At 34.4% G+C, this 13,009-nt stretch overlaps 2 protein-coding genes across 3 annotated transcripts in view; one reads left to right on the forward strand and one right to left on the reverse strand.

The window, feature by feature from the left end:
- Window positions 1-1,112: 1,112 nt before the first annotated feature.
- LOC108753804 (early nodulin-75) lies at window positions 1,113-2,640 on the forward strand. Its single transcript, XM_018495713.1, has 3 exons — window positions 1,113-1,158; window positions 1,472-1,729; window positions 2,065-2,640. The coding sequence occupies exons 1-3, from the start codon at window positions 1,144-1,146 to the stop codon at window positions 2,593-2,595; spliced, it is 804 nt and encodes a 267-aa protein (XP_018351215.1). The 5' UTR covers window positions 1,113-1,143; the 3' UTR covers window positions 2,596-2,640.
- A 6,341-nt stretch (window positions 2,641-8,981) lies between these two features.
- The window catches only part of LOC108753802 (zinc finger protein 420), an 11,062-nt gene continuing 7,034 nt past the window's right edge, over window positions 8,982-13,009 (reverse strand). Inside the window, exons 1-5 of one of the 2 annotated variants that reach the window (XM_018495711.1) lie at window positions 12,325-12,705; window positions 10,458-10,699; window positions 9,864-10,153; window positions 9,476-9,752; window positions 8,982-9,394 (exon numbers count right to left, since the gene is read on the reverse strand). In XM_018495711.1, the coding sequence (XP_018351213.1) occupies window positions 9,133-9,394; window positions 9,476-9,752; window positions 9,864-10,153; window positions 10,458-10,699; window positions 12,325-12,435 (1,182 nt within the window). In that variant the 5' untranslated portion in view covers window positions 12,436-12,705 and the 3' untranslated portion in view covers window positions 8,982-9,132. Of the gene's footprint in view, window positions 9,395-9,475; window positions 9,753-9,863; window positions 10,154-10,457; window positions 10,700-12,324; window positions 12,706-13,009 lie in introns of those variants that run through there. The other variant, XM_018495709.1, reaches the window with a different exon arrangement.

A 13,009-nucleotide genomic window follows, 5' to 3' on the forward strand; every position in this document is an offset into this window, starting at 1 on the left:
CAATCATCGTTATGCCTTCGATAATCCATTGGAAGTCGGTAACAGTATCTGAAAAGTCGGTATATAATCTACTGTAGTATGAAAGGCTTCACAATTGAATCCTTAGCATAACGAGTTTTCAAAAACGCATTTAGTCTTTGATCTCGGTTCAGTGAATTTATAAAATTTATATTACAAATTTTTATATATGACTATTTGAATCAGCAATGTTGTTTTTTATATTTTATGAATTTGTATGTGTATTAGTATTTCTTTTTAGTTTGACACATTTATTTTAATTATTTATTAGATAGATAATAGATAAACCATATCTTACATTTTTTGCCTATTAATACAACCAAACAATTATAAAAATAATGACAATCTTAATAATATTAACGTTCTTAAAAAAAATATTAGATATTTTAATAAAAAAATATCTACGATATATGCATCGAAATGATATCAACGTGTTGATTTTTTACACTGACTTACATTAATTTTATTGTATATATATATATATATATATATATATATATATATATATATACATATATATAAAAGTTTGTTACATTCGCTTAATCTATTATATATATACTTACTTATTTAAATTTAAAAACAGAAAATAATAGAGTAAAACAATGTCGTAAAAAATTATGCTGTTTTAGTTTTCCGAGGGAAATCCTCGTTATTAATTAAGAATAGAATTTATTTAAAATAAATATATAATTGAACGTGAAACAAGTTAATAATACAATTAGGAGAGTCATATACGAAAAAATATAATTTTTTAAATCACAGTTATAACGTTCGTCTTCTTTGGAGAAGAAAATAAAGAAGAATAAAATAATGTAGAAGAAAAAAATATTTCGCATGTCAATTAACGTCAGGGATTTTGGAAACTCCGTAAACTACTCAACTTTTCGTGAATTAAGCAAGATATTAGATTAAATTATCATGCGGATAGTTCAACGACTAGAAACTTGCACAGAAATTGTTCGCAGGGCGTGGTGGAAGACGGGTGTGATTGGGACGCGCAGGTTCCTATCAAGGCCTCTTCGCCGGGTTGCCCTGAGTCAACCCGCCATATAAAACGCCCCTCTCATTGGCTTCTGGGAGCACTGTTGCGCTTCCCGCTGCATAAGAATCCATTATTTCCTCAACATGACTCTTGTAGCCGTAAGTATATATCTATTTAATCTTAAATCACGCTCTTGTCAAATTATTTAACACATAATAATAGAATTCTATATAAAATATAATAAAAAATATATAATTGGATTTAATAAAATATATCAGAATATAATTATATATGTCGTAAAACGATATATTAAATAATAAGACACAAGAATATTTCGTATCTAATTATATCTTTTAGATTCTTATATCTTTTAGATATAATTAGATTAAATTATATCTTTTAGATATTTCATTTTTGTCGAACAAAAAAAATTCGCTCTTATATTCAATTTTATTTTCATTACATACACAGATTATTTTGTTGGGTATCGTCATCGGTGTCTCCTGCCAAGGACCTCATTACCAATCGCCGCATCAAGCGGCGATTTTAAGCGACGCGCGTTATCTCGCAGGTGATGGCACATTCGGTGCTGCCTACTCTCAAGAAGACGGAGTGGAATTTAAGGAGGAAAGCGACATAGAAGGTAATCGACGTGGATCATACTCATACATCGACCCAACCGGGCAAAGACGCACCGTGACTTATACAGCGGGAAAGAACGGATTCCAAGTACGTAAAGTACACATCATACTTGCTATTAATTAAATCTATTTATTAATTTTGACGCTAAATTTATAACATTTTATAATTTATCTCTTCGCTAGATTTTTTATAATTATATTTTGTAATGCTGAATTTATAATTTATTAACTTTTTTATATAATTTGTTGTATAAAATATTATATGTAAATAATATTTAAAAAAAAAATTAGATCTAAAGTTTAAAAAGAGTTCATCAATTTATTGCAAAATTAATCGTACGGTAATATAAAGCTCGAGTTCACTCGATTCTATCTTATTAACTTTAATCGATATTTAAATTAATCTTGAACTTTGTCTCGCAGGCGACCGGAGATCACATTCCTAGCGCACCCCCGCAAGTGCCACCCCAGCCGGAGTACATACCGTTGGCGCAATATAATCCGTCGGATTATCAGCCTCCGAGTTACGCACCACCATCCCCTCGACAATATCCACGGCGCTATCAATCGGATTACGAGCCGCAACCTGTTGTTTATCAATCGCCAATTCCTCAGCAATATCCGCGGCGTTATCAACCGGATTACGAGCTACAACCTGTCGTTTATCAACCGCAGCCTCAACCGCAGTCTCAACCGCAGCCTCAACCACAGCTTCAACCGCAGTACCAGCCGCAGCCGCCACCTCGCTATCATTATCCTTCGGAGTTGCAAGGTATACCCTCGTATACGCCACCCAGGCCGCACTATCAATCTCAACTTCGCCCCGCACCACAATATAAGATGATAACGACACCGGCCTCGGCGCCGGCGACGGGTCGGAATTTTTACCCGCCGGGAAAGCTCAGCTTCAATCGGACCCCTGACGGCTTCTCTTATACGTTCAGCAAAAGTTGAGTGGCAAGTGAGTTTACGTGATATGAGAAGCGATAACGAATCCGAGATGAGATTAACTAATTAATTTAACAAAAGAATTTCAGTTTTTGAAATGAAAATGTGATTAAGTGTCAAAAAAATTAATTATCAAGAGAGTAAAAAATATATATTTTTTTTTTTTAATTAGTCGTGATCTCGCGTTTTTGTTTTAATTTCATGTTCCATAATTAATTTTAAATGTAACTCGATTATAATAATCATTATATTTCTTTTTTTATATAAATTTATTATCAATAACCCTTCAAAATATCGTAAAGTATTTAATTTGTACACACTAAAATATATTCTGGAAAGACTTTCCTTACAAAGCAAATCTCTACACGATATATGTCTCCGTGTCTGAAGAATAAAACGTCGAAACTGCAGAATCGAATGATTTCATCGTGCAATGCTCGATGTACCTTTACGTAGCGATTTCCCGTACAAATGCGAGTATAATCACGTGCTTCATAGGGTCGACTTACTTTCATCCGGTAACCTTTGCGTTCTCCATAGTGTTGCAACTGAGAATCCCACGATACTGAAGGAAATGTGGGATACGCCCGATATATATATATTTATACGAGGAATGTTAAATCAAAAAAAGTGTATTCGTTAATTCACTACCATATTTTTATTTAACTCATAATTGTAATTAAATTTATTTAATACAAATATCATAACAGGATAACTTTGACTTTATTAAATAAAGATATATATTTTCCTACGTTAATGGATTAAAGACATGTTTCCTTCTTTTTTATTTTATAAGCGTCATAAAATAGTGCTTATGTTATTAATATTTTCTAATAAAAATTCTTTTATTAAAATTAATTTGTAGTCAATATGTATACGTAAATTTAAACAGCCATTCATTATAAAATACGTCGAAATAACGTTGCGTCGTGTCTTGTTCTATGAAAGGCAGCGAATTACTGGCAGAAACGGAAGAAAGGAGGAACAAAGGAACGATTATCTTATTATCCAAGCTCGCGAGTGAAAATGCGAGGCAGAGAGTCGGCAAGGGCGAGGAAATAAAAATGCAACGAAGTCAAGCCGGTTCGCTAGCCATTATTATTGTTGGCCGTAACACGGGCGCGGCACAATCCGGCAAGGCGAACCGCCTGCATCCAAGCAGGAACTCGGCAACCTTAAGTAGGCAGAAAGAAATGCAAACGCCACTGATATTCTAGGTCACTCCAACACTGTCGTGTCAGAGAAAACGCCTTATAACATCATTGTGCGAATTGACGGTATTATCGATTTTACCATTGTAACGCTAGTCCGTCTTTGTCACAGAGTAAATCTTATACGTAAAGAGATTAACATCCATTGATTGACACAATACATTGATGCAATAAATGCACAACGTGGTTCTTTTTTAGTCGCGTTTTATTTATAAAGGTATATTGAGTATACATTTCGTTTCGTATATAATTATGGCAGTAATATACAGACTCTGATTAGCTGCGCGTGACATCAACAGTATAAAAGTAGTCTAGAACAGCTGACGTAGAGGCAGTGTGGCATCGAACGTTCACTCTCCTCGTAACAGAAGGACGAAACGAAAATAAACGCCGTCTTATCTAAGTAACTAACTTATGTCAATGTTTTTTTTTTATTTTATTTACGCCAGTGTGCCTCCCTAATACGTGAATTTTAAATGATGACGGTGTGAATAAATCCCAGAGAAAAGGCACTATGCGTCGTCTATTCTTTCAAATCCTCAACGCACGAGAATGTTACGCATTTTCTTGAACGCGCGCAGCTTCTTCTTTTCATTTCACTTTTTCTCCCCCTTTCTTTTGTATAAAAGAAAAATCTTCATAAAGAAATCCAAGTTATAATGCGTGTGTACGCAGCACACTCTCACGCTTACATTAAACGGTATATTGAAGCGTGTAATCTGCGTTTTTTTATTTTACATTCACATAGCTGGCTGGCTCGAGTATTCCTAATGTTCTCTATCAAACACTATTAACATTAAACATTATCGATTTTTGTAGGCAAACATTAATCATTTATCTTCTCAAATGCAAACAGTGGTTGACTCCAAAGGCATTGATTTAAATTTGATTGCACTTTCATCTCAACATACGCGCGATAAGAAGACAGTATAGCGCATACAATTCAGAGACGAGCGTCATAAAATAAAAAACTGGCCTCATGGCGAGTAGGACTAATTCACTAATCTCACTACGCTAAAAATATAAGTTCGGCTGAAGACTCGGGACGTACCCATAATTGCTTGTCATGCATACGATAGTCTAAGGTAGTTGCTATTGTCGCGGTAATTATACCTCTAGTTATAAATGTTACGTTACACAAAATATACGCTCAGCGTTAGGCTCCGACTTTTGATTTTTATATCATCGCAGAGGCACGGTCGTCCCATAAAACGACCATCGAATGGAAAACAACCCGGAAGCGGATTTGTACGTGGGGCAGGAGGCACGGCAGTCTCGCATTCTTAGCGCATTCTACTGGCTTATCTTAGAGAACTATTCTAAGGAGATGAGAGGAAGCTTTAAGCGCTGTAACAAGCGAATCCTATCGGCTTCTTCTGGAAGATATAGTTTGTTCACAATGCAATTCACATTAAAACGCTTGAGTCTGCCAATATGTTGACGCGTATATTCGTTTGTAATGGAAACTGGTACTCGATTATTGTCGCTAATAATTTTCCGTTGCGAATAATGGACACATTCGTATACGTACATACTTTTCCTTTTGATAAAACAACGGAATTATTTGCCGATTTACATACTCCGAGTCTGCACTGTGCAAAATCTAAATAAAATCACAGACGCAATAGGTACAGACTGTGCATTTCTTGATATCGGCATCTCTCTTCAAATATTCGATACTTTAAAGAAAGAAAGCAGTATGGATCGATCTATCTTTCTTTTTATAACAATAGTAATAACTTTATATGCAGAAATGCGTAGTTTATACTTATTACGTTTATGGATATAACGCAGAGGAAAAAAATTATAAAACAAACTTTCTTCACACACTTCTCCGCGCAAAGAACACGCGTAAGGTATCTACAAATGATGCATGATTAATCGTACAAGAAATTCTTTAATATTCATTCTCAATACGTATTCGTAATAACTAAGTTTAAACTTCGAACATCCTTGATTAATTTGAAAAATAGTGAAATGTGTTGACTCTTTGCCCTTTATTTTATTGTTATTTATCCTTGATTAAGTACATGTACTGAAGATTTCAAAAATCGTAATAATAAGGAATAATTATACCATCTATAGTTAAAAATAACAATAAAAAAAATTCTATTTGCGTTAAAAATCAATTAATAATAGACATTAAGATTTTGAGCATATATGCTTCGTATTCGTTTCAAATATAATATAGCATGTAAAAAAATATATATCAAAATACTTATATATACTTGTCACAAAAATTTCTTCACGAAATATGAATAGAAAATGAAGAAATTCGGAGCATTTCAAATTAAGGTTTGAAAATTGTCTATAATAAAAACTTTTCGCTTCTAGATACTGTCAATCGCTGAGATTTATGTACAACGATTTCATATAAGATGATAATGAATTCGATCTACTGTCTTTGGAGGTTTATAAAGTTCCGTCTGTATAGTACAAATCATTAAATAACGATAATTTCATATGTCTCAACATGTAAGCGAATAGTCAACGATTGATAAGTATAGTAAACTTACACAAAATAATTCATCCAATTTGACAACATAATGTGAAGTAATTTCTCACTTAGACTATAATATCGCGAAAAGAAATTTAAAAATCCCTTTTATATTTAAAAAAAATGTTCTCATATAATTGATTAATATGTCCTTTCACAGAACTTTTGTTTCAGATCTTTCACATAAGGAAAAAGAATAATTCAAACTAATTATATAAATCATTCTGCATAAAAGTTAATTTTCTAAATTAAATTTGTAAACGATAGCATAAGTCATTGATATTAAAATTAAAATTAGAGAATATCAAAATAATTCTCTAATTGTATATAACGTTGTAGTTGAAAACATACATATACATATAAAAAAAATATAATAGCATTGAGAACAAACCTGTACATCAGAGAGTATATACTACTACAGACCTATTTTGTAACTTTTCAAGTCTAACTATTTAAATTTAGATAATGATAGTATAATATTCTTTATCATTCGGTCTTTTTGCATACATTTTATACTACATAGTCACTTCCGGATTTTATTCATGCTATAATAATGATTCAATTATGTCCGCGGCTCACTATATTCTTCAGTACTGAGCTTTAATAAAATTTAAATTATTACCTCAATCTAGCTGAACCTTAAATGGTTATAATTCTGTGTGAATTTATATACTACGTATGTAATTCTTTATTTTCCGTAATAAAAATTATTTACAGATTTTAATATATCATTCAGCATTATTAAGATTGTTTTAAGGTGCATAAAGAATATCAAATTGTTAGTTAATTTAACCCGTGATATTACTGCGATAGTTTATTAGAGTTTGCATTTCAAGACCGAAAAATCATTTCAGCGCACATTTTAAAAGACTACATACGTAGTATATAAATTCACACAAAATTACACAAGGGCCACGATCCGATTCACGCTCAGACAACGTTTAAAAATTATTTTATCCTTCAAATACGATAAACAAAGCCAAGATCGGTCAAATTTTAAATGTTAATAATACATTATATATTCTTTTATTAAATTAATTTATTCCAGATATATTATAATTGCGAGCCGATAACATTCGGTTGCAACATAATCATTCTGAAACGCTAATAATCCCCCCTAAATTAGAAAGAAAGAAATTTATTTATTGCAAAAAACATTATCTCATTCAAACCTAATCCAGACCTCTCAACTTTCCGGAAAAAGTGTCTTATAATCATTTTATCCTTGTTATTTGTCAAATGTTAAACAAAGACAAATGCTCATAAGCGTTGTCAGTATGAATCAGACCATAGCCAAACACTTACGATCCAGTTAGATCATTTAAGACATTATTTCTATAGATTGTTTCTCATATACGATCCTATAAAATTTAATATTGCATAAATATTAATTATTCACAATTCGATCATATATGTGTTTATATCTAAAAAAAATATCTTACATAAAGTACATCCATTAATAAAAAAATATATGTCTAAATAATGCTAAATTTTAAAAGAATTAAAATACGGCGATTAAATCATTATTGTACAGGGTTGGCCATATTCGACGGAAAGATGTTTTTTTGTTAATCATGGGAAAAAAAGTTTTTGCGTCACTTGAACTTTGTATGGGAACAAATGCAAATCATGATGCAATATGCGACGTAAAGTGGTTCGTTTTATGCCCAACTGCTCAGATCGACGTGTTTGAGATGTTGTTGGAGACGTCTGAACACTGGCCTGTACGAGTGCGATATTATCATCCGATCGCCTTGGTCGCACTTTATTTGGACGCTTGGGATTAGTGAGTGCCTCACCAGTTGAAAATCTTTCATACAAACGATACAATGTGTTCGCGGAAGGCGCACTTTTCACTTTATTTATTTTTCTCCATGCACGTTGAGTTTTAACAATTGACTTGTTTTGTTGAATGTAAATTTCAACAATCTGAGAGCGTTCGCGTGGCGTGTACTGTTCCATGGCACAAATTTCCTTCGACTGACGCTTCAAACGCGCTACGTCGTTACTCGATCTAACATCTCTGTCAAAAGTTAGAGTGTTGCCACATCTTTCCGTCGAATATGGCCAACCCTGTATTTATAACATGCTTACATGTTAAAAGCTTATATGTAATGCTAATAAAGCTTACATGTTAAGAGTTATATGTTATACGTTAAAAAGTTACAGAATAGGTCTATTAGTACCTACAAATAGCGGGAAGCTAGCTATGTAGGAACGTATACTATTAAGTCATTTTTAAATACTGACACAATATAGTTCGTATCCTTATTATAACTTAGTATCGTGTCAGTCCCTCAACTTCTTTTTTTCAATAACGTAGATCTTATCATGTGTCAAGATACACAGTAGTGTATTCTTGAAAATAATTTGTTGTAATTTTGCTCCGATGATATGTATTTGCTACAAAATGTGTAAATTGCTACTTCTTTAATAATCCTGTCGCAAAATGATTGCTAAAATTTTTATTTTCTTGAGAATTATTAGTATTATTAATAAACCTTCTTGATCATTTTCAAACCGTGTAAAGGAATGATCAAACTTAACATGAAAGTTACTTTCAAAGACAATAAAAATATATAAAAAATTAATCACAATTGGATTATCAATATTGATTAAAATTATCGACCTAATCCATCAAAATCGTAATATTACTATTTGCTATTAATTATCGTTATAGAACATGCTACTGTGTATCTATTATCGATAAGTTGGTATATATATCATTACAATCACAATATGCATGACATCCTATGCGAAAGTTTCTGGTGGAGCAGAAAACTTGTACTATGGTAAGACACAAATCGACAGTACGACAGTAGGAAAAGAGTAATTCTAGCTGCATAATCCGGAAGGATCGACGAGTCCTCTGGCAATAAGTTCAGCCGTCGCGGGATCTCCGCCGCTCTGTTTACCACCCGACGGTTGTCCGTGCTCGCAATGCGAACGTATATGAAACATAAATTCGGCTTTATCCGTGAAGTCAGCGCGACACACTAAGCAAAAATTTCTCTCGGGGGTATAGGATTGCGGTGGCGGGGCAGGTCCTGGAAAGTACGGAGCGGCGTGTTGCGGCGGCATTCCCTCCAAATGAGATCTGTGGTTGATCATCAAAATCAGTTGTAGACATTACATTAAAACTTAGATATATTGATATTGAAAATAAAGATATATTAACCGAGCGTGTTGCGTCCATTCCTCTCTAGTAGCAAATGATCGTCCACACAGTTCGCAGGCCCAACTCACTGGCTCCTCTTTCAGTTTATGAATGGTATCTTGACGAGATGACTGTTGCTGTTGCGCTTGCTGTTGTTGTGACTGCTGCTGCTGCTGTTGTTGCTGTTGATGTTGATCGACTCGTGGTGTTGAAGGTGCTGACAGAGGCGAAACACCGGTTCTGTGTCTCAGTTTGTTCATATGAATAACCAATTTGTCTCGACGAGCAAATGCTTTACCTGCAACACGCATCAAGTTTTTTTATTCATTTAATTGCATCTTTTTAAAACAAATCTGTGATTTAAAATAATTAATAAAATGTATTCAATAATTATAATTTTCGTACTTACCGCACACTTCACAGGAATACGGCTTCTCTCCAGTATGTATACGCATGTGTATGACGAGTTTATCCTTACGAGCAAGTCCCTTGCCGCAAACAGTGCAGGCAAATGCTTTCGTTGTTGGCTCGCCAGTGTTAGTCGCCTTCGAGACAGATCCTGGACGAACACTCGCGCTATTTGTCGTCATTGTTCGTAATGGCTGATTTACCGCCGGTACTCTACTTCCAAATTGTTGGTCTGCTCCAGGAAATGCCGGCATCATGCTAGGGCGCATTGCAGCAGAATAATCCGAAGACCTGCAAAGTAGGAACTAATGACTGTTATGCTACAATAATTTCTGGAAACGATTAAAAATATAATTATGTGAAATCCAACATGGAAAGCTTTAAAACATAATAAAATAAGATTTTAATGTTAGAGGGGCATTTTGTAGAAAGCGCTTTGGAAAGCAATCCTTTTTGTATAATCATTTCTCTTCTATTCTACGACATTTATGAAAGTAAATCGTTAAATCTTCATATGGAAATAACATATATTTTAAGAAGAAATATATTTAAAGAATATAAGAATTTTAAAAAGGTTAAAATGTCTTTTATATACCATGTTCCGATAGAACGCAGCACTCTTACTCCATCATCATAACCAAGTCCATCGTCTGGTAAGGTGAACGTGGGATTCGGTGGCTGCGAGGCCGCGTGTGGCCCGGCTCCAGTTAGCCTCGCCTGAGCCGCTTGCTGAGCCATGTGCTGCTGCAGTGCCACGTGTGCCGCAGTGTGCGTTTCCACATAATTTGCATGTTGCTGCTGTTGTCCACCGTTTGACATCTTGTCTTTATCCGTACTCTAAATTCGAATCATTGGTTGATTACACGTCATGCATAATTAAATAATCTTTATTTAACATTTTGACCATGTCATCCATATTTGGATAATATGTAAAATTCGTAAAAATCACTCTATCAATTCTAATTCGCCGAAATCGCGGGTCTAGTGTATTTTAAATTAATATATCTTTACTAAAGATTTTACATATATATAAAACTATGTATAAAGAATTATATAAAATTATGGAATTTTTAAAATTATATATCGTAGTTGAAAAAATGTTCAGGGGTCTACTGATCCCGCGAATATCAATTAAGGGTTAATTTTACCAATTGTAAGTATTTAAGACATTAATCCGTAATAAAAATATATATTTTTGGTAACATTAAAGGAACTTATCCTTCAGACAAAAATTTTTTATTAGTTTTAAAATTTTCTACTATAAACATGTAAAAAAATTGGAACACTTAAACAAGCATAAATATAACCAATAGGAAATAATAATCGAAACTGAATCTTTAGTGCTCAAATAATTTATTTAAGCACTAAAGATCCAGCATCAATCGTTCTGAGCTTTATTTCCCGTTAATAACACAAATATACGTAAGCCTCTCTTAATTTAGTTATAATCTGTTGATTGATGATAATAACAGCGCTCCAAGATTACGTAGTAATCGTTAGCTTGTGTCATTATAATATATTACTACATTATTACACTTCTTATTTTAAAATATTTATTTGATATTATCAATGATATATTCGTCAATTTTTCAATTTTTCTCTAAGACGATCAACAGTGCAAGTAAGAATTTTTGCAATCCTCTCCAGACGGCAGCGTATGCTAATGGGGATCGATTATATATGAAACAAGGTAAAAATTACAAAAGTGAATAAAGTTACTAAAGTCGCCTAAAATATTTATAATTTCATTAGCCAATATGTATTGAATTTGCTCACTTTTGTAATTTTCATCTTGTTTCAAGATACACAATCGATTTCAAGGTTCCTCAGAGGAAAGGACAATGAGAAAATTATTACGCGCGGAAGTCTAGATCCACAACCTTGTTTTAAGAGGCCGTAAAGCCATAAAAAATTTATCAATTACAGTCGAATATGAGAAAAATAATCCACTGTGATTGGTCAATTTCCTACGGCTTTACTTCTTACGGCTTACGGCTTCTTATGCCTGTTCTACAATAAGATCGTAAGTCGTAAGCTCTATAAAAAATTGACCAATTACAACTGAATATGAATGAGAAAAATAATTGACCATGATTGGTTAATTTCTTGCAATTTACGGCTTAGCGAAGTTGTGGATCTAGTCTCAGAGAAGAGACTCTAGAGAATGCTCTAAATAATCGTCATCGTGATTCGTTGATTAATGAAATTGAAATTCATTTGTGTCCAAATCCTTTTCTCACTGGCACTAGATTATCAATCATTATAAAAAGATAAGAATAATTTCTGAGTTTTTAAATGCACTAAGAAAAGAAATCTGAAAAAAATATATATAAGAGTGTGTGCAATGATCGAAAAGCAAAGAACGTTTTCCCGGAAGGGAGAAACAGGGAGAAAGAAGCTGTCGTGCGAGTCGATCGTCTTAACGGAAGAAATGGGCGCCCCGTCTTTTTGGACGCGCTTACCACACAGTACGAAGACCAAGTCACGTTCCAAAGAAGACCGTTGGGCTTCGAAATCAAAGGACCGGGAGAACACTTTCGATCGAAGAGAAGCGACTTTTCAAAATAGATCATGTGCGATCCCCAGATTTTTAAATCACAGCACCGATCGCGTGCGGTGAAGGAGGAACAACGACGAGAATCCGGTGTTCATTTTCGGAAGGATTGAGGTCTTACACTCGAATCACTCCGGATGCGCCGGAGTAACGACACGCTTCGGCGAGACAGTTCACTTGATATACAAACGTTAACACTCTCATGCGTATCCGCGCGAGCTATGCATGCAAAGAGCTTACGCGCTTTTTGTGCTTTTCGCGACGCGTTTGAAGGAATATCGCGGTTCACGAAGCGATCAGAGAGAGAGAGTCACGACGCTGGCAGCCACCGCAGCCGCCGCCGATTCCCGGCGCGGGAGGATGCAAGGACAAAGAGGCGAAAAAAAAGCAGCCGACAGCGCGCGGAGGGGATAGCGCGAGACGGCCGGGGAGACGTCTCGCCGTCGGACTCGGAGAGAAGAAGAGAGGAAAGAAAGACGGAACCGCAGGTGAAGGGGGAGAAAGAAAAAAAGAAAAAAAGAAAAAAAAGAGAGGGTTCGACGGAGGTAAAGAAAGAGAGAGAGAGAGAGAGAGAGAGAGAGAGAGAGAGAGAA

The sequence above is a fragment of the Trachymyrmex septentrionalis genome, unplaced genomic scaffold (assembly GCF_001594115.1).
Source record: "Trachymyrmex septentrionalis isolate Tsep2-gDNA-1 unplaced genomic scaffold, Tsep1.0 scaffold72, whole genome shotgun sequence".
Taxonomy (NCBI): domain Eukaryota; kingdom Metazoa; phylum Arthropoda; class Insecta; order Hymenoptera; family Formicidae; genus Trachymyrmex; species Trachymyrmex septentrionalis.